Below are 23306 nucleotides of genomic sequence, written 5' to 3' on the forward strand. Positions count from 1 at the left end.
TTGGGGATACAATATTAACACAAATAAATTAGTTAGTTTTCTGTATACCGACAATGAATAATCTGAAAGGAAATTAAGAGTATAATTCCATGTTTTTATATAGTCAAATAAAAAAAATAATTATTTGGAAAAAACTTAACTAAGGAACTGAAAGACTTGTACACTGAAAAGTACAAAACGTTCCTAAAAGAAATTACAGACACAAATAAATACGAAGATATCTGTATTCATAAACCAGAAGACTTATTGCTAAAGATATCAATAAAACACAAGATGACCTACAGATTTGATTCAGTTGCTACGGAAAAAAAAACTAATGTTTTTTTGGCAGTAGTAGAAAACTCAGTCCTTAAATTTATATAAAATCTCAATGAACCTTGAGTAGTCAAAATGATACTGAAAAAGAAGAACAAAGTAGGATGTGTCACACTTCCTGATTTAAATTCTTACTGCAAAGCAGCAGTAATCAAAACTGTTTGGTACTGACATAAAGAAAAACATATATACCAATGGAAAAGAGTAGATAACCCAGAAATAAAACCTTTCACGTATGGTCAAATGAACTCGTACAACGAGTATTCAATGGGAAGAAAAGATAGTCATTTCAACAAATAGTGTTGGAAAAACTGGATATTCTCATGCAAAAGAATGAAGTTGGATCCTTACCTTATACCACATAAAAAAAAATTAACTCAAAATGGATGAAAGACATAAATAGAAGAGCTATAAACAAACAAAAAAAATTCTTGGAAAAATGTTAAGGAAAAAGCTTCACTATTTGGCAATTTTTAAAAATATGACACCAAAAGTATAGGCAAACAAAGAAAAAATAAATTGGACTACATCAAAATTAAAAACTTTTGTGTATCAAAGGACATTATCAACACAGTGAAAAATCAGTCCATGAAATGAGAGAAACATCTGCAAATTACATATCTGATAAGAGGTTAAATTTAGAATCTATAAGGAATTACAACTCAAAAACAAACAGACACAAAGTACAATTCAAAAATGGGCAAAGAACTTGAATAGACATTTCCCCAAAGAAGATATACAAATGACCAATAAGCACGTGATAAAATGCTCAACATCACTAATCATTAGGGCAGTGCAAATCAAAATTATGAGGTAGGTTAATATCAAAACTGAAAATGCCAAGTATTGGTGAGGATGTGGAGAGACTGGAATCCTTGTTCATTGCTGGTAAAAGTATAAAATGGTGTAGGAACTATGGAAAACAGCATACTGGTTACTCAAAAAAGTAAATGCACAATTGCCATATTAATACATATCAAGAGAATTACAAGAAATCCCACTTTTGGTTATATATTCAAAAGCATTGAAAGAAGACTTAAGCAGATATTTGTATACTCATGTTCATAGCAGCACAGTTCACAACATCCAAAAGGTTGAAGTAACCCAAGTGCCTATCAATCGATGAATGAATAAACAAAATGTGATAAATACATACAGTGGACTATTATTCAGCCTTATAAAGAAGGGAAATTGTGACACATGCTGCAACTCGGATAAACCTTGATGACGTTATGCTAAGTGAAGTAATTCAGTCAGAAAAGGAAAAGTACTGTGCAATTTTACTTATGTGATGAACACACAGAAGCCAAATTCATAAACAGAAAATTCATAAACAGAAAATATAAACAGAAAATATGACTGAAGTAATTCAGTCAGAAAAGGAAAAGTACTGTGCAATTTTACTTGTGTGATGAACACACAGAAGCCAAACTCATAAACATAGAAAATATGATGGTGGTTGGGGGCAGTGGGGAATGAGGACTTGTTTTTTAATTTTGTTTTTTACTTTTTAAGTTTCAGTTTGGGAAGATGAAAAATGTTCTGAAGATGGATGGTTGAACAACAATGCGAATGTCCTTAATGTCATTGAATTGTCCACTTAAAAATGGTTAAGAATATCACAAAAAGAAATTAGCTAAACATTAGAAAAGAAGCTGAAATATAAAAACTACCTTATTAAAAATTTATTATTCTTCTTTGATTTCTAAAATTTCTAAATAAATATGAAACTTGTAATCCCCCAACAAAATTAAGAACAAAAATTAACAAAGTTATGACCATACAATTGCAAAAAGAAAGTCAAAAAAGGGAATAAAGAAAAGAAAAGGAGGGAAGGAAGGAAGGGAAGGAGGGAGGGAGGGAGGGAGGGAAATAGGCAAGCAGGCACCGGGAGGGAGGGGAGGAAGCAAAGAAAAATAAAACAAAATAGAATAAAAAGTCCTAGGATAATAATGAAATGAGGTGAGAGTCAGGTCATGCTAAGGAGCTTGGAGAACCATTTAAATAAATGATATCTAGTGAACAGAATTTTAGAAGGAGTAAGTGTTTAGCAAAATTATCATTTTAGGAATATTCTGTGGGTTTTAAGAACAAAGGGGTGGGGATACGTCAGCCCTCGGTGACCTTTGTATTAGAGCTTTCTCAGGAGAGGCAGAGTAAGAAGGGAGTAAAAAAGTGAATAAAGCAAGTACAAGCTTTGTTTTACCTTTAGGAGTTTGGAAAAATGAAGCAGAATAATAACTGGGATCAATCTAACCAATGCTTAATTCTTCCTTATTTCTGGATACATGACTATGTGACTAGTTTTGGATAAAGAAATCTGAGAAAAAATAATACATGTCACTTCTAGTTAATAGTCTGTGCTTGACTCTCCAGCCATCTCTGTGAAGTTGTAATAAATCCTGACCCTTGTATTGAGAAAATGACGTGATAATGAAATGCCCAAGGTCGCGAGGCCCCTCCACAAGACCACCAGAGTCGAGAGTCAAAGCCAAACGGCAAGGGTCATTTATTGCAGGTTCGAACCTGGACCTCCGCGCACTCCTTGCCCGTGACGCTAAGAGGCCCTGGCGGAGATTAGTACAGCTCTTTTATAGACCGGTACAAATATAGTCGCCGATTGGTTGACTTTTAAACAGAGACACTAGTCGCCGATTGGTTGACTTTTAAACAAAGACGCTAGTCACCGATTGGTTGACTTTTAAACAGAGACGCTAGTCACCGATTGGTTGACTTTTAAACAGAGACGCTAGTCGCCGATTGGTTGACTTTTAAACAGAGACACTAGTCGCCGTCTGATTGGTTGGACGGTTGCGGGGGGGGGGGGGGGGGTCAGCAGGCGTAATTATAGAAGCGAGAGCGGCTGGTTAAGTTTCGGTCTCCTGAGGTTTTGTTTCTTAATTAGAAATACTTAAGGCGGGGCCATGGTCGCAAAAAGAAATAGTGCAAACAGGAGGACTGATACAACCCTAGCAGTGCTGCGGCCTCCACCAGCCCAACGGCAGGGCGTCGGGAGGCTGTGCGCCCAACTTCAGGCGGCGCTCCCAAATGTGGCAAGCCCAGCGCCGCGCCCTGGAATGGTCCTTTTTTCGGCCCTCCCCCTCCGGAAAGAAAAGAAATTCCAGGAAAAGCACAAATTGAATGCAGGGCGTCAACTCAGTCCTATTCTCACCAAACTAGAACATAGCCCCCTCATTCCCCCCTTTCTCATGAACCAGAGGAGCCAATCTTGGGTCCTCAAGGCTCCGTTTCTTCAATTTCTGAGGCCTCGCAGGGCTGATATTGTGTTCTTAATATCATTAGCTGGACTGTATTTATTCTTTCGCGAACAAAATTCATGACTTTACTGAGTATACAGGGGCCTATAGTGAGGAGGAGAAGGAGGCATAGTAGAGGGCCCAGGATGGGGAGGAGGAAGGGGAGCATCCCATGAAATCCTGACCAAAGGGGATTATCCGCTAATTCTTGCCGGCGGCGAGCTAGGTCTTCCTGGAGCTGGTGGATCTTATTTCTTACAATGCCTGATTTATTTGCATAGAAACAACATTTTTCTTTTAGGGCGAGGCATATCCCACCCTGTTCAGCTGTCAGTAAGTCTAAGCCCCTCCTATTCTGTAGGACCACCTCGGCCAGCGAATCTAATTGGTCCTGTAAGTCCTGAATGGTCCCAGAGAGAGTTTCTACATCTTCTATTAATTGCCTAGACAGCTGACTATAGGAGTGAAGGGAGACCCCAAGACCTGTACTCCCTGTGGCCACAGCTCCTGTAATTCCTAATCCTACCAGGAGGGGTAGGACTGTAATGGCTCGTTTGGTTCTGCCTGCCCAGAGGTCAAAGCTGGGAATGGGCAACGGGGTGTCTCCCGAGATCAGGTCTACATTGGGGAGAAGGGTGGCCAGGGTGCAGACCCCTGTCCAATTCGGGGGTAAATAGGTGTATGCTAGGTTACTTCCACAGACAAAGACAGTGGTATTAGGACTACAGAGGGAGGAGTTCACGGGGATATATTGACTACATCCAGTGGATGAAAGGATTCCCAAGTCAATACTGGCGTTAGAGAGGGAATCGTTCTTGACAAAGCATGAGGTATTAAAGGTGGTTGAAAATTTTGAAAATTGTATGGGGAACGGCTCGGGGAGTGAAGTAGGGTTACATCGTTCGCTGATATTTAAATTGGCGAAGGTGGGGATGGCTATAGGGCGGGGCGGTCCTTGAGGAAGGCAGAGCCAGCAATCCTGTGCTAAGTTGGGGTTGGTGGTATTCAAAAGCGCAAAAGTAGCTTCTAGTATGGACATGGTCTGGGAGTCCAATTCAGAGGGATCGACCTTAGGGAGAATTAGGGGGTGGTAGCTGAGCTGTGGGTACAGATGCCGATAGGCCTCTTCTATTTGTCTTCGGGTTTCTATCTGGCGCACTGCGTCCTGGGGCCCCCCACCGTCTGACATATGTGTGGGGGCCCTGGTATTCCAGCATACCGGGGTCCCGGGGGTGCCAGTGCATCCAGCCTGAAGGTATTTATTATCATCACTAATGGTGGGGCTTTTATTATTCTGTAGTATGGCTGTGAAATAAGTCTTGTTATTGGCCCCTATACATTGCTGGTAAGAGGAATAGCACATGCTATGCATTGATTCCTGGAAGGTAGAACAGGGGCAAGTAGCTCGAGGGGGAAGTGGCTTAGGCTTATGGTAGCATTGCCAGTTTTGAGAGGCCCCGGTAACCCTATATTCCTGAACAAGATACGCAGTTATGCCCCCGCAGTCCTGCATATGAGTATACCCTCGGGGAACAACAGGAGTCTCCATAGTACCTCCCCTGCACTCGCACGGTGCACCATATAGTAGTTGTATTAAAGTATTCTTATTGGGGGGAGGGCCGAATCCTCCTCTCGTGGCCCGAGGGTTGAGGGTTAGGACTATCATTAGGGCTATCAGCAGTACCTTGGTCATCATGGGGGAGGGTACGGCGCAAAGTCAGTTTGAGGGGATTGTTCTTACTCCGGTCAACAGTCCAGGTGACGTCAGCTTTAGTGGACTTGATGAGGTCAGAAAATGGGTCCACCGGCTTGACGTGCGTGTGATGGATCCAGGCAGCTATGCTGTCCACCTTAATGGCTGTCGGCGTTGTCAGGATGATCTGGTAAGGTCCTTTCCACCTGGGTTCTAGGGTCTCTTGTCGATGGCGTTTGACAAGGACCCAGTCACCTGGCCGGAGCTGGTGTGGAGTAGGTGGGGGTCCTGTTGCATATAGCTCTTTTAGTTTGGGCCAGATTGTCTCGTGTATCCGCTGTAAGGCTTGGAGGGAAGACAGGAGATTATTTTCTGGGTCCAATTGGATAAGGTTAGTCTTTAGATTAGGGATGATAGGAGGAGGCCTACCATGCGTTATTTCATAGGGAGTAAATCCTAGCTTATAGGGGGAATTTCGCACCCTAAACAGAGCGTAGGGGAGTAGGACTACCCAGTTAGCGCCAGTCTCCATGGTCAATTTAGTCAAGGTCTCTTTTAGAGTTCTATTCATCCTTTCTACCTGTCCTGAACTCTGGGGGCGGTATGCACAATGTAATTTCCAATTAGCCCCAAGTATGGAAGCCAGATCCTGACTTACCTTAGAAACGAAGGCTGGCCCGTTGTCGGACCCTATCATAACTGGAAAGCCATACCTGGGCAGGATCTCTTCTAGTAGCTTCTTAGCTACTATTCGTGCAGTCTCATTCTTGGTTGGGAATGCCTCAGTCCAACCTGAAAAGGTATCTATAAACACCAGTAAATATTTATACCCATATTTGCCAGGCTTTACCTCCGTGAAGTCCACTTCCCAGTAGGCTCCAGGCTGGTTTCCTCTCTCCCGGATGCCAGTGGTTGGCGGGTGGGTGCTGGCATTATGGAGTTGGCAGACTGCACAGTCAGCAACCAGTCGTTCAGTCTTCTCGGAGACATTTTTAATTTTAAGTCCAGTCTGCCTGATGAGATCCTGTAGCCGTCGGGCGCCCAAGTGGGTGCTACGGTGGATCCGTTCAAGGACCAGGGTTCCTAGTCTCTCAGGAAGGAGGATATTGTTTTTAGCGTCCCGCCACCATCCGTCTCTAACCTGGGTTAGAGGAAGCTTGCTCATCCATCTGATGTCATCCTCCGAGTAGTCGGGTTGGGGCGGTAGTTCCCGGGGGCCTGGATCCGGCAGTTGCAGGGGAAGTAATGGTATTGGAGTGTGTGCCGCCTTTCGAGCCGTCTGGTCTGCCAAATTGTTGCCTCGGGTGACTGGATTCGTGGGTTTTTGATGCCCCGGGCAGTGTACAATGGCTAGCTTTTTGGGTTCCCATATGGCCGCTAGCAAGGCCAGGATTTCCTCTTTGTTCTTGATGTCTTTGCCCTCTGCTGTGAGTAGTCCCTGCTCTCGGTATATTGCCCCATGTATATGTGCGGTAGCGAAAGCATACCGGCTGTCTGTGTATATGGTAGCTTTTTGGCCTTTGCTCATCTTGAGAGCTTGGGTCAGGGCAATTAATTCAGCTTTTTGGGCTGAGGTCCCTGGGGGGAGAGTCTCTGCCCATATCACCTCAGTTTCTGATGTTACTGCTGCCCCCGCATACCTCTGACCTTGCTGGACAAAGCTGCTGCCGTCAGTGAACCATGTGACTTGTGCATCCGGTAGGGGCTGGTCACGTAGGTCTTCCCGAACCCCATGGATCTGGGCCAGTACCTCTGCACAGTCATGGAGTGGGGAGTCCAAATCTGGGTCAGGTAATAGGGAGGCAGGGTTTAATGCCCGCGGCGGAGTGTAGCTGATTCTGAGGGGATTTAACAGTAGACCCTGGTAGTGGACCAATCGAGCATTGCTCATCCATCGGTCGGGAGGCTGTTTGAGAACCCCGTCGATGGCGTGGGGGGTGGTGACATGTAACTCCTGCCCCATAGTTAGTTTGTCAGCATCCTTTACCATTAGGGCCGTGGCGGCGATCATCCGGAGGCAAGGAGGCCAGCCGGCAGCCACTGGGTCCAATTTTTTTGATAGGTAAGCAACAGGCCGGGGCCAAGGACCGAGGGGCTGGGTCAACACGGCCTTAGCTATGCCTTTGCTTTCATCTACAAAGAGGTGGAAGGGCTTGGAGACATCAGGGAGACCCAGGGCGGGTGCGGACAGCAAGGCAGTTTTGATCTGCTGAAATGACTGCTCAGCCTCTTCTGTCCATTCAAAGGGCGTCTGCTCTTTGGTGGCTAGGTATAGCGGTTTGGCCATTTCAGCAAATTTGGGTATCCATAAACGGCAGAACCCAGCCGACCCCAAAAATTCCCTCACCTGTCGAGGCGTGGTGGGTCTGGGGATGCGGAGGACGGTTTCCTTCCGTGCATCTGTGAGCCATCGTTGCCCCCCTTTCAATAGGTATCCCAGGTAAGTTACCTCAGGCCTGCAGATCTGTGCTTTCTTGGCAGAGGCTCGGTATCCCAGGGTGCCGAGAGTCCGTAGGAGGTTTCTGGTTCCCTGCAGGCAGGCTTCAGCGGTCTCAGCAGCTATTAAGAGATCATCAACATACTGCAGAAGGGTTACATTGGGGTTTTGTCTCCGGTACTCACTGAGATCCTCGTGTAGGGCCTCATCAAACAAGGTAGGCGAGTTTTTGAATCCTTGGGGAAGTCTGGTCCAGGTGAGTTGTCCGTTTATACCTCTCTCGGGATCTGACCATTCGAAGGCAAAGAGTTCTTGACTTTTGGGCGCCAAGGGTAAACTAAAAAAGGCATCTTTGAGGTCCAGCACAGTATACCATTGTTTTTCTGGACAAAGGGCGCTCAAAAGAGTATATGGATTGGGCACAGTAGGATGGATGTCTATGACCCGTCTGTTAACTTCCCTCAGGTCCTGCACTGGGCGGTAGTCTTTACTGTTAGGTTTGCGGACTGGCAGCAGGGGCGTATTCCAGGCCGACTGGCAGGGACGCAGTATCCCCAGGTCAAGAAGCCGGCGAATATGAGGAGTGATACCAGTCTTGGCCTCTAGGGGCATGGGATACTGTCGGACACGTGCAGGATCTGCCCCCGGTTTGATCTCTATGAATAGGGCTGGGCGGTGTTTGGCTAGTCCCATCCCCCCTGTTTCTGCCCATGCTTCGGGGAACTGCTGAAGCCATAACTCTATATCTTGATTTTGGGAGGGTGGTTCCTGGTGAAGTCGGTACTCATCTTCCAAGTTCAGGGTGAGCACAGATATGGGTTGGTCGTGAGGGTCTGTTACGATTGGCCCCTCTGGCCGAAAATGAATTTGTGCTCCCATTTTAGTGAGTAAGTCTCTCCCCAGTAAGGGGCAAGGGCTATCGGGAATGACCAGAAAGGTATGGGTTACCCTTCCCGTGCCCAAGTCCACAGTTCTCTGAGTGGTCCAAAGGTAACGTTTAACTCCCGTAGCTCCCTGGACCCAGGAGGATTTGTTAGAAATTTTCCCGTGGGGCTTAACCAAGACCGAATGCTGTGCCCCTGTATCCACCAGGAATTGGACTGGTTTCCCCTCCACTCGTAGGGTTACCCTGGGTTCGGGGAGGGGGTCCGAACCCCGTCCCCCCTACTTTGTATCATGTGTAAACAGGACTGGGGTGGCGTTCGGTTGCCATTGCCCCTGGTTGGGGCGAGGCTGCCTTTTCTTGGGGCATTCCCGAGCCCAGTGGCCCTTTTCCTTGCAATAGGCACATTGATCTCTATCCAATGGTCGCCTGGAAGGTCGAGTGGCTGGGGGGCCCTCTTGGTCTTTCTGAACAATGGCGGCCAAGACTTTAGTCATTTTCTCAGTGGCTTTAAGTTGTTTATCCTCTGGGGCGTCCCGGTTATTAAAGACGCGCTGGGCGATACGGAGTAAGTCCTGTATCTGTTTGCCCTCCAGATCTTCTAACTTCTGGAGTTTCTTTTTAATATCAGGGGCTGCCTGGTTAACGAAGGACATTACAATGGCGGCCTGATTTTCGGGGGCCTCTGGATCCATAGGGGTATACTGCCTAAAGGCTTCCATTAATCTTTCTAAATAAGAGGAGGGAGTTTCTGTTTTACCTTGCATGATTGAATATACCTTGGCCAAATTAGTGGGCTTGCGCGCGGCAGCCCGGAGACCCGCCATTAGAGTCTGGCGATAAATGAGCAGTCGTCCCCTACCTTCTCCGGTGTTATAGTCCCAATCATCCTGCGGGGGGCGAGTTAAGGGAAAGGCTGCATTGATGAGGTCAGGGTTAGCGGTGGGTTGACCATCATCTCCAGGAACCAGTTTTCTCGCCTCCAGCTGGATTCGCTCCCGTTCTTCGGTAGTGAATAGGATCCGGAGGAGCTGCTGGCAGTCATCCCAGGTGGGCTGATGAGTGAACATAACGCTATCTAGAAGAGCTATCAAGTCTTTAGGATTATCAGAAAAACGGGCATTCTGGGTTTTCCAATTATATAGGTCACTGGTAGAAAATGGCCAATACTGGAGTCGGGGGTTCCCTGTCTCATCGGGAGGGCCTATTTCTCGCAGGGGTAGGGCTCTGGTAGAATCAGGATGGCGGAACCCTGGGTCGCGCTGAGTGCGTCCGCGAGTGCGCCCAGCCGGCCCCTGGGAATTATTTTCATTGGGCAGGGGGACCGGTAGTGCCTCTGCCTCTCGGTCCTCCGGTTCTGGCCTGGGTGGCCCTCCGGGAGGGGCTGCAGGAGGTTCTACCAAGGGGAGAGGAGCAGAGCCAGGAGCAGGAAGGGGGACTGGTTGTGGGGCCACAGGGGGAGATTGATATGGGGGGGTGTCTAGGAGAAGGAGGTCTTGGCTGTCAGAGAGTATGGGTGCAGTTCGGGTCTGAGGCTTGGGAGGTTTAGTTGGTCGGGCCGCAAGGATCTTATATGACCCTGATGACAAAAAGGGGGTCATCCAGGGAGGAGGGTTTTCTACCAGGTCCTGCCATACCAGGATGTAGGGGATCTGGTCCGGATGGCCTTCTTTTCCTGGCAAGAAAACTCTAGATTTAACTTTTAGGATTATAGGAAGACAAAAGGTACCCTCGGTGGGCCAGCCAACCCCGAAAGTTGGCCATTCAGAGCGGCAGAAGGTAATTAGTTTTCTTCTCCAGATATCCAGACTGAAGTTGTGTCCTCGGGACTTTACATCCCCGAAATTAGCGAGAAGGAGGGAGAGGGGGGTACTCTGTGCTTGGCCCATGTCTAGGTCCTGTAAGAGATTGATTAGAAAAGGTTACTCTGAAAACAAAAGTGATTAAGAGCAGTCCCAATAGCGGAGTCTGTAAAAGGAGGAAGGGGAGGTTATCGCGTGCGCGCTTCAGATGGGCTGCCAGCCCCAGATGGGTCGTGGTGGACGTCTCCAACCACACCCGACTAGGTGTCCTATAGCGCGTCCGCCAGGACTGTCCTAGTCCCCAAAACAGAAGGTACCCTGAGCCGGCTTACTTACCGATCGGTTGTCAGCGATGACCCGTTGACCTGATGTCTGGTGGGCTTGGGGGCATCCCGGACGAGCCCCCAAATGAAATGCCCAAGGTCGCGAGGCCCCTCCACAAGACCACCAGAGTCGAGAGTCAAAGCCAAACGGCAAGGGTCATTTATTGCAGGTTCGAACCTGGACCTCCGCGCACTCCTTGCCCGTGACGCTAAGAGGCCCTGGCGGAGATTAGTACAGCTCTTTTATAGACCGGTACAAATATAGTCGCCGATTGGTTGACTTTTAAACAGAGACACTAGTCGCCGATTGGTTGACTTTTAAACAAAGACGCTAGTCACCGATTGGTTGACTTTTAAACAGAGACGCTAGTCACCGATTGGTTGACTTTTAAACAGAGACGCTAGTCGCCGATTGGTTGACTTTTAAACAGAGACACTAGTCGCCGTCTGATTGGTTGGACGGTTGCGGGGGGGGGGGGTCAGCAGGCGTAATTATAGAAGCGAGAGCGGCTGGTTAAGTTTCGGTCTCCTGAGGTTTTGTTTCTTAATTAGAAATACTTAAGGCGGGGCCATGGTCGCAAAAAGAAATAGTGCAAACAGGAGGACTGATACAACCCTAGCAGTGCTGCGGCCTCCACCAGCCCAACGGCAGGGCGTCGGGAGGCTGTGCGCCCAACTTCAGGCGGCGCTCCCAAATGTGGCAAGCCCAGCGCCGCGCCCTGGAATGGTCCTTTTTTCGGCCCTCCCCCTCCGGAAAGAAAAGAAATTCCAGGAAAAGCACAAATTGAATGCAGGGCGTCAACTCAGTCCTATTCTCACCAAACTAGAACATAGCCCCCTCAATAAGATGGTGGTGCCCTGGTCCACCTGTATCTCTGATGGCTTTTGGTAAGCAGAGCTCCCCTTGCCAACCTCGTTGGACACCTCACATGAATAGGAATAATCATTTGATTTTGTTAAACTACTAAAATGTGGAGGTTTTATTTTACTACAGTATAACTTAGACTACCCTGAATAATACATTATCTACCCTCACCTTTTCATCATCAAAGGAGAAATTCACAGCAGTGCCCAGTCTGAGGTGAAGATTCTTTTCAGTTAGATAATTTGTACTGTGCAATAAATTTCCCTTTCAAGTTTAGAGAAAAGAGATGAAGGCGCGAGACCACCAATGGCTCCATGGAGATATAGCTAATGACCACTGTGGAGCCCTTGAGTTTGTAAAATGCCTCCTGTGGAATGCTCAGAGAGGTTTAACTCTTTACATTCTCAGAGATAAATTAATTTGTTGGTTTGGTTTGTGATGTAACTGTTAGTAGATTTCTACAACAGAAATGCAGCTCCTCCTATTTTAAGTAGAAGTAAAGGAAGAAATATCAAATATGCCTTGGGTGGGAGGGGATAGATTGTTAGATCTATTTGTAACCTTATATAAAGCACAAAAACACGGAAGATATTCTACATGTAATTTTCATGTAGAATAACAGCCTCTCCTACATGAAGAATGATTTATTCTTCCCCTGAAGTTTTGTAAATTTGCCAAGGTTTTCTAGTGAAAAACTAATTACTCCACCATTAAGGTTTACCTTAATGTTTACAGTTTAAATGATGAAAAAAGAGTAATATCCTTGATAAATAAAGACCGCCTACCAATCCACAAGAAAGCTATTAAGAATTCAGTATATGTACATTGGAAAGCTAAAAACTCACTTTGCCAAACTCCCATGGATCGATAGCTAATGAGAAGTAAGCAGAAAGCAGTGTTTAGAACATGGAGGTTTTTACAATGCAGGCTATCTGACCTGTATAGAGGTTCTTTGTCCTCCAAATCCCACCCTTCACATTCTCTTTTCTGAAATCCAGGTCTGATGTTTAGAGGAGGAGAGGCACCAAGTTATGACCAGTGGAAAGACTGTCATATGATAAGCACAGCACATCAGGAAGAGAACAGCAGCTTGAGTCCTTGAAGGACTCGGCCACGTCCATTTCAGCCCTGACTTGTCTATACCCAGATTTCTAAACTAGTGATAGCAAATCAACACATACTTAAGTCACTTTGAGTCATATTTTTTGTTACCTGCAGACAAACACCATACTAGCTGACTAAAACGTACCATGTAACAGACACTATTTTAAACTCTTTAACATATTTTTCACTTTTAAGGCCACCTAAGAGATGAGGTTGTTATTCCCTAATATGTAGACGGGAAACCGAGGCCCAGGGTGCAGCCAGTTCTCTACCAGCTCTATCAACTCAGCTCTATTACTCATTCTTTCCTCCTCATTGCTCCCCAAGGAATCTGGTTCACTGGTTTCCATCTTCTCTTTCAGCCATGGGCATCATACTCTTCAAACCATAAATCTACGGCCACACAGTAGATTCCTTCTGGCTAATTGCTACTTGTGTGATTTGGGGAAAGTGAGTGAATGACTCCAAGCTTCTGTTTCCTTGCAGAGTTGTAAGAAGGATTAAATCCAATACTTCACTTATAGGTCCTGGCCCTTCATAACAGCTAACACTTATAGAGCACACTTACCTATATGTCAGACGCTGCTTTCAACACTTTCCAAGCACTGACTCATTTAATCCTCACATCAACCCCATGGGGTAAGTAGTATTGTTTTTCAAATTTTACAGACAGAAAACAGAGACAGGGAGAACATAAGTGACTTGCCTGTGGTTGTCCTGGTAGAGATGAGACAGAGATTCTAGCCTGGGCAGTGTGGCATCAGAGTCCATGCTCAACCCTCTATGCCACACAGGTAAATCTATTCCGATAGCCTAATCCTAATGAATGATCACACACTATTAAGAGATCACGTCACCCTTGTATCCCAAGGGAATGGTCCTGCATGCCTCATTTCCCTCTCAGTGTGTGCATAATCACAGTCCCCATGCATTTCCCACAAGGCTTGCCTGAGCATCTCTTTACCGTCCAGCTGTATATAGCATTACTCTCTCTCAACACTCAAACTAATTATGCTCCTAGTCACACCTCTGATTACATACACCAAGTCAAATGTCTAATTACATGCTCCCAGCAAGGCATCTTATTAGAGCCCCAGCCAAGCATCTCATTGTAAGGCCTGGACACATCTGATTTCCCATAGAGCCAACCATTTTATTACACATTGTAAAGAAACACACACATGAACCTAGGGCTTTGGACATTCATATCATTAAACTTGCTCTATCATATCCCATTTCACACCAATTCTTGACAACACATTCATGTACATTTCAGAGAGGTAGTCCTTGTCTAGTGTCAGGATGCCTGGAGAATAGAATTAGAACAGCAGTCAGAAAGCATGCTTTTCGATCCAAACTACAAACTCAGCAATGCTGTATCCATGGACAATAGTCAGGGCTGAAAAATCTTCATCTATTAAACATAGATAACCTGTACATTTTTTTCCCTGATAAAACACACACAAGCAACATGTTCACTTAGCTGAAAAACAAAATTAGTAGACACAGAAAAAAAGTCACCAATAATACCACCATTCTAATATAATCATAAATGTCAGACTATATATTGTTTTAGCTATATATGGTAACATGAGTGTGGCAGGCAGAATTATAGCCCCCAAGAAGATTCTAATCCCTGTGAAAAAATATGTTGCTCTATGGCAAAAGGTACTTTGCAAATGTAATTAAGGATGCTAATCAGTTGACTTTAAGATAGGAAGATTATCCTGAATTATCTGGGTGAGCCTAACGTAATTCACATAAGCCTTTAAAAGCAGCAGCAGAAGGCAAAATGGGAATTCAGAGACGAGAATCATGAATAGAATTCCACTGGCCATTGCTGGCTTAAAGATGAAGAGAGCCATGTAGCAAGACAATGGAGAACTCTGTCCTACCACCACAAACAACTGGATTCTGCCCACAGTGTAAATGAGTTCAGAAATGAACTCTTTTGCAGAACCTTCAAAAAGAAATGCACCCATGCTAAATCTTGACTTTGGACTTGTAAGACCCTGAGCAGAGAATCAGGTCACCTTGTGGTAGACTTATGATCCACAAAACTATGATATAGTAAGTAGGTATTATTTTAATCTAATAAACTGTGATATGTCATGCATCCATAGAAAACTAATATCATGTGCATATATTTGCAAAATTAAATTATGCATCATATTTTGAAGCTCCTTTATGTAAGAAGGTATTGCAAATATTTTTCATATAAAAAATGCATGTTGATTATACAGAGGATGGATAAACAAGTTCCTACTGTATAGCACAGGAAACTAATTCAATATCCTGTGATAAACCATAATGGAAAAGAATATGAAAAAGAATGTACCATTTTGATGTACAGTAGAAATTAACACAACACTATAAATCAACTATATTTCAATAAAATAAATTTTAAAAATGCATGCTGACAAAATATTTAATGTCTGTATATTTCCTTTATTATCTGGGTCATAACTTATATAAATGATCATGTATTTATGGACATACAGATGATTTCTATTTTTGCTATTAAGAATCAATGTTGGGTTTCCCTGGTGACGCAGTGGTTGAGAGTCCGCCTGCCGATGCAGGGGACACGGGTTCGTGCCCTGGTCTGGGAAGATCCCACATTCCAGGGAGCGGCTGGGATCGTGATCAGCCATGGCCACTGAGCCTGCGCATCCGGAGCCTGTGCTCCGCAATGAGAGAGGCCACAACAGTGAGAGGCCCGTGTACCGCACAAAAAAATAATAATAATAATCAATGTTATGATGAAATGACCATCTTTGTACGCATGTCTTTGTAAAATAAATAGAATATATGTGGAATCACTTTTTAAATTTCACATGAATATATAAATGCAATAGATAACTAACACAAGCAACCAAGTCTTTGCTGTATACATAGTCCATAGTTTGTATATGTTACAAACATAAATTCTTGAATCTTCTTATACAGTCAGGTACATTTTTGCAGAATCTATTTAATTCCTTTATTCTGATCCCTAAGTCCATAACACTTTGTATTTAATAATTGATGCTTTCAGTGGGTTACATGCTCTAAATAACTTAAATAATGTGTTAAATCAAAGCATGCTTTTGAGACTAATTATGTGGTATTAGGTTGAAAGGAAAAGCATCATAAATGTTTATAGTGGAAGAGATGGCTATGTGACAACTAAGAGACAAAGTGCTGTCTAGGACCCCCAAGTTAAGAGGGGGAAAGAGACAAAGATCAAATACTAATAACTCAAGAATGTCATGGTTATGATTCAGAAAGAAGACTTTATATCTCAGTTTACTAATTCATTTTTTTTTTTTTCTGAAAGTTGCACCTTTGGTATGAGACTCAAAATAAAAGTGGATTTCAAATACATAGATGAGTCTGGCAGGGAAAACCAAACTGAGCACTAACAAAGCTTTATAAACAAAGCTTAGGAATGTGAATGAGTATTTTGTTATTGGAGGAAATCTGCCTCATGTTAGGGGGGTATATTGAGGAAAAATGGTCTCAAAATGCAATATACTGGGACTATTCTTAGTGGTAAAATAAATCTGATATCAAAAGGCCCAGGTTTTCTAGATCAAAACCAGCATTTCACCTAATGGGAAAACAAAGATGATTTGGGCAGGAGCTACGTAAGAATATTCACTGTCTCCAATACTAGGTAATATTTTGTTGGAAATATGTGCTATTGAAATTGTTAAAAAAATGCAATTATATGAATTATAATTGAAAAATATAAAATTAGATTTGTATATGGTTTGAATATGATTATACAGGTACCCCCACTTTTCAAAAGTTTGCTTTACAGCACTTCACTTTTATGAAAGACCTACATAAGTACCTGTTTTCACTAACTGCAAGAAATCTGAAGAGGATTTTCACTTTTAAGAAAAAAGTCTAAAGTGAAAATAGCGTCCAAGGATTGTTTTGCAGGGAGCTGTTACAGAGGCAGTTTGCATCCCTAGCAGCAGTGAGCGTGGCGCCCCCAAGCTTCTTCCCTGGAACTGCAGTCTGCATCTCAGCATCAGCTGCTATGGCTATGAACTGCGTCTGTGAGCATCTGTGCTTTGTCTCATATTTTGTGTATCTGTCAGCAAGATGTGTCCTAAGCAAATTAACAGGATGTAATGAGCTAAGTGAAGTGTAGAGTGATGGGAAAAAAATAGGCTTGGAAAAAAATCAGAAAAAGCAAGAAGAACAAGGACATCATGAGATAAATGAAAACAATTTAATACAGTAGGAATGTAGTTTTCAACCCAATACTGAGAAAGAAGGCAGGTCTTACGGGAGCTGTGGCATGCTGTGTTGTAAGAGGCATCTGACTGTTATCCTAGGGAAATGGAAACCCATGGTAGCTGGGATGTATTGGGAACCGGGGGCATTTAAACTTTGTTCTTCATATGTTTCTGTAGCTGACAAACTCAAACAGAAAAATAAAGGTGCATGTATTTATAAGCTAGAGACATTGTAGGTTCTTCAGTGAAGGTAACAAATAAGAAAGATGGCATTTAAAGTAGATTAAGCAAATGTCAGGGAATGGGTCAGTGGCAGAGAAGAAAAAGAAAGGCAGGAGGGAGAGCTCAGAGTAGGCAGGTATAGCCATCCAAGCAAGAAGTGTACAGGATCTGCATAATGGAGCTCACAAGGAGATAAAAATATTGGCGAATTTGAGACCCTAGGAAGGAAGAAGTGACAAGACTAGTAAGTAAGCTGTAAGTGATGAAGGAGAAAGTGATTCCAAACGTGTAGGCTGAGACCAGGCATAGAATTATGTTATCACTTGTCAGATTAGAGAAGTGATTTGACAATTTACCATGAGGAAATCACAGTCTCTCCAGCATATTTCTGAGCAGTATCCAAGTGGCTTTTGGCTCAAACCAAAGACCCCACACACCTCCAATGAAATGTTTGTGATAGATCTATTCATTCACTTATTCTATAAACAGCAATCTCTAGCAGCCAAACACTATGGCAATAAAGACCCTCAAGAAGATCAAGGACCAGTAAAGCATATTATTTTGAGGATCAAAGTGGCTGTATTTAAGGTAATTTGACAAATACTTGTCAGACATGTTAAGTATTCTCAAAGATATTCATGCTGAAGCAATATACACAACTCAGGATTGCAATACCAAGAAAAAATTGCTATTGCTATTTTTGTGTTATTCCCACGTATTTTATCTATGGAGCAGTACCATTCAATAGTCAAAGTGAAGCCCTTTATCATAGGTGGAATTCCTATTGTATGGAATAAAATCATTCTTACTGCAAAGATAAAGGAGCTGCATTATTTTTGAGTGGAAATAGGTGGGTCTGAACATTAGTGCACTTGACTTCTGTTCACCTGTTTTCTCGTCCAATTTAAATAGACAGGTGTCAAATTCCTTGCATATGCTGTATTCAATTTTTTGTACATTAATTAATGAATCAGCATTTCAGGACATGCCAGGTTAGCACTCTGCTGTCCATCAGTCGAATTGGCAGTTACTTTCACATCTGTTAGCACAGTATGGTTTTGGGAATGTTATTGCAGCCTACTTTTATGACTTAAAAAAGGGAAGAAAATGGAAAAATGAAAGTGCTGATATAAGTGATAAGAACTCTATGTCTTCTTGTGAACTCCCTTACCTTCACTTCTAAAGGAATGCAATTGAGAGCAAAAAAAAACATTTTATGCTAAGAGCAACTCAGCTTCTATGAGATCAATGTGAGTAAACTTAAGCCATTGAAGAACAAAATGTTAAGAAAACCATAATGATGGAAGTAAATATTCATAATTGAAGTGTCATTAAATGAATGAAACTAATTTTAATTTCTTGTAAATGAAAATCATGGTTATAATGAATGACAATAGTTTGTTTTTCTCTGGTTGGTAATTGTACACCTTTACAAAAAATGCTTTCTTAGGAAGTGAAGGACAGAACTGCATGTTTGGAGTTTCAGGTTCTGAGAGGCACTTTTCATCCACTATTGCATTTGAAATTCAAAACAGCCCTGGGAGTGGATTGTTATCAACCCTATCTTGTTGTTGACAAAAACCAAAGTTTATTCAGAAGCAGACTCTCAGACATAGAAAACAGACTTGTGGTTGCCAAGGGGGAAGGGTGGGGAGGGAGGAATGGATTGGCAGTTTGGGATTAGCAGATGCAAACTATTACATATAAAATGGATGAACAACAAAGTCCTACCGTATAGATCATGGAACTGCATTCAATATCCTGTAATAAACCATACTGGAAAAGAATACGAAAAAAAATATATATATAACTGAATCACTTTACTATATACCAGAAACTAACACAACATTTAAATCAACTATATTTCAATAAAATAAATTTTTAAAAACGAAGAAATCCCCAAATCTGAAGTTTCTTGTGATTATTAAATTGATCATGTTAAATAACTTTTGAATAGTGGAGGTGAGACTTGTAGGGGTGCAAAATCTGCCACCCCCAAATGTCTCTGCCATGCAAATTAGTTCAAGCTAAAAACAATCAAGGCCCAACATACCCAGGAAGAAACTTTTATCTTCTCCCTAAATGCCTAAGACTAATTTAGATTGAAGGGCTGTTCCTGGAATAGAGTTATCACCAGAGATACCTTCAAAGACTATGAGCCAGCTGGGATGGGGAAACTCTTAGAGCTCAGAGTCCACTCTCTGCCCCATTATCTCTGATGACCCAGCAAATATTTATGTATCAAACATTTGCTTTTCCTTCTCCATGTCAATTGCCTTCTTCCATTTCGAAGTCCCAAACCCCTACCCCCAACATCGTCTTTTGTCTTTACCTAAAGATGATTTAAGGGGAGGCCTTCAGCCATTTTGGTGTGTTACCCAGTTTTCCTGCATCTCTCCCATGAATACATGTTATTAAACTTGTTTGGCTTTCTCCCATTGATCTGTCTCATGTCAATTTAATTATTCTACCAGCCAGGAGAACTTATAAGGGTAGAGGAAAATTTATTTTTTCCCCCAATAGACTGAAATCTTATACTGACTATACATCTATATCCACATATAAATTTACTGCATCAAGCTAATAAATTGCCTGAAAACATATTTTATCTAAAACCAGAAATTTATTTTTCTGGAAGACTGTAGTACGAAGATGATAACCTAATAAAATCGGCAGTTACATTTCTTTGTGGTATCATTAGTCACTGTTTCAGTCTATGATTCCCCCAAAAGCCAGAGCCTGGAATGACTGCTTAGATCTGAATACTGGTGGAGAATGTAATTCCTAGGAGCAGAAGTGGAAGATGGGAGGTGATGGAGGGAGGTCGGAGGACTGATATAAGGGTGAGTTAAAGGTGTGCCCACCATTGCAGGTGCTATGCTCTTCCAAGACCTTCAGCAAAGGTCTTCACGTGGAATGAGGCATAAGAAGTGAATTCCAGATGACAAAGGGACACATTTATCCATGGTGTCTCATTTCCACTGGTCAAAAGTTTTCCCTCTGAAGACTTAGGACCCCTTTACCCCCACTTCCAGGATGTGCATGCATGGGTACTCAGCAGACTTCCACAGGGATGGCAAGAGGAGCTTAGGCTATGAGGCAAGACCCTGGTGGGTTGCTCCTGTTTGAACTCACTTGGGGTCCACACAGAACTGGCCTCCACAGTGATGGCTGGGATAAGAGATAGGGGAGGCCCAAATGAGATGAACTGGTGCACAAGAGTTGACCAATATATTCAGATATAGATTTGCACACAATATATGTCCATATACGTGTGTAGGTACACATGATCATCCATCCGTTCTAAAATATTTTTGTTGAAATATGTTTAAAACAATATTTTAAAACCTAAAACAATTTTTTAAACTTTGTGTTAGGAAATGGGAAAAATATGTAGACATACACACACACAGGCACACACATACACATATACACACAGAGAGTCCCACCCATCAAAGACATAAAGTATACTGAGGAAAGGAGATAAACATACAAATACCAGTACATGTGTGCCGACAGTTCTCTACTAGAATTACATGAGTGTCCTCAAGGTGTATCAGGTGGTCAATTCTCCTTAAGAATTGGAAAAAGGACCTAGTGTTTCCAGACAAAGGAGGCTTGACAAAGTTCAGCTTTGACATCACGAAAAAGCTCTGTCTTGTAGGTGTGAGAGGCTGAGCTGAACCCAAAACCTAGAACTGAAGGTTTTAGGTGGGCACATAACAAAATTTCTGTTTCTACTTCTTTCTATGGTAGAAACTCTTCTTACAGGAAGTGAGGTGGTAGATTGGAGAAAGATGAATGATAACAGGGAAACCATTAGGAAGTAGTGATAAGTAGGCAAAACATGACACAGGTCTGCAGTGAAGCAGTGACTGAGGTTGAGGGTAGGATTGGAGAGGAGGACAGAATTCAAGAAATATTTTAACGAAAGAAGTTGGGGACCAATGGGTGTTGGGAGGAAGGGAGAGAAGAAAGTCAGGGAACCTTTCCAGGTGCTTCTCTTAGGTAACTGCATGAATAGTGATTCCATTCAACAAGGCAGACACCCAGGAGAAGAAGCTAGTTTGGAGGTAAGGGATGGGGGATTAACGACTTTCAGCTTGTGAGTGGTGTTTGAGGTTCTCTGTGTATGTGGGGTGTGTGAGTGTATGTGATGTGTGTGTATGAGTACTACCCAAGTGCAGATGGCAGATTAGCAATTGCAGAGAGGCCTCCAGATTCCAGGGACACATCTGGGCTTGTTGAAGCCTGGGACAGGTTGAATGAAAGCAACAAGAACACAAAAGATGGGAAGAAAGACTAGAAACAGAATGTGGGAAAACCAGTATTTAAGACAGAGGAAGAATGGCTGGTGATGTCTGTAGAGAAAAATCAGAGGGAAATTTTCCCAGAGAAGAGCCAAGGAAGAGTGGTGGCAGAAAGCCAAGGAGAATGTTTAAGATGGCTGAATAAGCATCCCCATCAATGTTATACAGAAATCCAGAAGGAATTTACAAAGATGTCCTTGGACTTTAACAGTTCAAAATCAGTGATGACCTTGGGTTAACAGTCATGACATTTGACAAAAGACAGGCCCCCGTGAATAAAGGTGGTGAGTGTGTGTGTTTGGGGGAGGGGTGTAGGAGGAAAAGGAAAAACACTGACAGAACAGAGCTGGTGGAGCAGGATACAAAGTCAAAGTTGATTTCCTTTTAAAATTTTTTTTAGTATATCAGAATGTTGAGAAGTCTCAGGCGAGAGGGAAAGACTCAAAGTTATAGGAAAGCATTAGATGATTAACAGAGCAAGATTCCAGCACTATTTAAAATAGCCAAGACATGGAAGCAACCTAAATGTCCATCGACAGATAAATGGATAAAGAAGATGTAGTACATATATACAATGCAATATTACTCAGCCATAAAAAGAATGAGATAATGCCATTTGCAGCAACATGGAGGGGCTTAGAGATTATCATACTGAGTGAAGTAAATCAGACAGAGAAAGACAAATATCATATGATATTACTTATATGTGGAGTCTAAAAAAAATGACACAAATGAACTTATTTACAAAACAGAAATAGACTCACATAAAAAACAAACTTATGGTTACCAAAAGGGGAAGAGAGGAGGGATAAATTTAGAGTTTGGAATTTGGGATTAACATAGACACAGTACTATATATAAAATAGATAAAAAACAAGATCCTATTATATAGCACGGGGAACAATACTCAGTATCTTGTAGTAACATATAATGGAAAAAAGAATATATATATATATATATATATATATATATATATATATATATATATATGAATCACTTTGTTATACATATGAAACTAACACAACATAGTAAACTTCAATGAAAAAAGAAAAACAAGAAACAACATGCTTCCAAAATAGGTGTGAGGGGGTGTCACAAGTATATTGTTTGTCAGTTGTTTACTTCTTGTCTTGACCCTGTCATGAGTTAGCTATGGACATGTTGGCCTGTCTGCCTAATGTCTTTATGACTCTTCCATATTTGTAATATAAAAATTTGAATTACATGATCAATGAGACTCAGTCTGGATCTGAATAAAGATACTTCTCTAGAAGCAGGCAAAATCATCACCACTTAAAAGAACACTGTGAGCCTTTTGCTCTAATTGGTATTTATCCCCAGACCATTTCAGATGCTGCAGGCTATTTTGATGGTGACAGGGACAGTGAGATTCCACCGGGATCTTAATCAACAGTCTTAATTAGGAAAGGCTGTCACCTGCTGGATCTTCATTTTCATCACCTAGTGACCTTCTCTTGCCATTCCCCAGGAGACACATCCTGGAAATCATTTCTATTGAAATTGAACACAGAAGGCATTGCTTCAAAAGAGATTCATCCTGTTTAGAAAGGCATTCATGTGCTAAAGCAAGCAAGCATGGCCAGAACATACTTAGTTTCCTTTTGCAAGCTATATGACATTATGAATACATTGTAAAAAAGCAGCAGAATGCTCTCTGCAAGCTTAAGCACAGAGCACAGTGGACTGTGCGTAACTGCTGGTAATTACCGAGGAGGAGGCTAATTAGTACCAAGGGTTACAGCAGGTGATGATTTCCTCTAACTGCCCTTGGCACCTGGTGACCACCCTGTAGAAGCCCTTTGCTCCTCTGACTATCATCTGAGAATTTGCCGTCTCAGATTG

General features: G+C 42.8%; 1 protein-coding gene across 1 annotated transcript; it reads right to left on the minus strand.

Annotated features, from left to right (window-relative positions):
• Window positions 1-3552: 3552 nt before the first annotated feature.
• LOC117313012 (syncytin-1-like) lies at window positions 3553-5121 on the minus strand. The gene has a single exon (XM_033860356.1). The coding sequence runs from the start codon at window positions 5119-5121 to the stop codon at window positions 3553-3555; it is 1569 nt and encodes a 522-aa protein (XP_033716247.1).
• Between the last annotated feature and the right edge of the window lie 18185 nt (window positions 5122-23306).

Source organism: Tursiops truncatus, chromosome 7, assembly GCF_011762595.2.
Source record: "Tursiops truncatus isolate mTurTru1 chromosome 7, mTurTru1.mat.Y, whole genome shotgun sequence".
Taxonomy (NCBI): domain Eukaryota; kingdom Metazoa; phylum Chordata; class Mammalia; order Artiodactyla; family Delphinidae; genus Tursiops; species Tursiops truncatus.

Bases quoted from the DNA above. Each gene is read 5' to 3' on its own strand.
- LOC117313012 (XM_033860356.1), bottom strand. From the start codon at position 5,121: ATGGAGACTCCTGTTGTTCCCCGAGGGTATACTCATATGCAGGACTGC.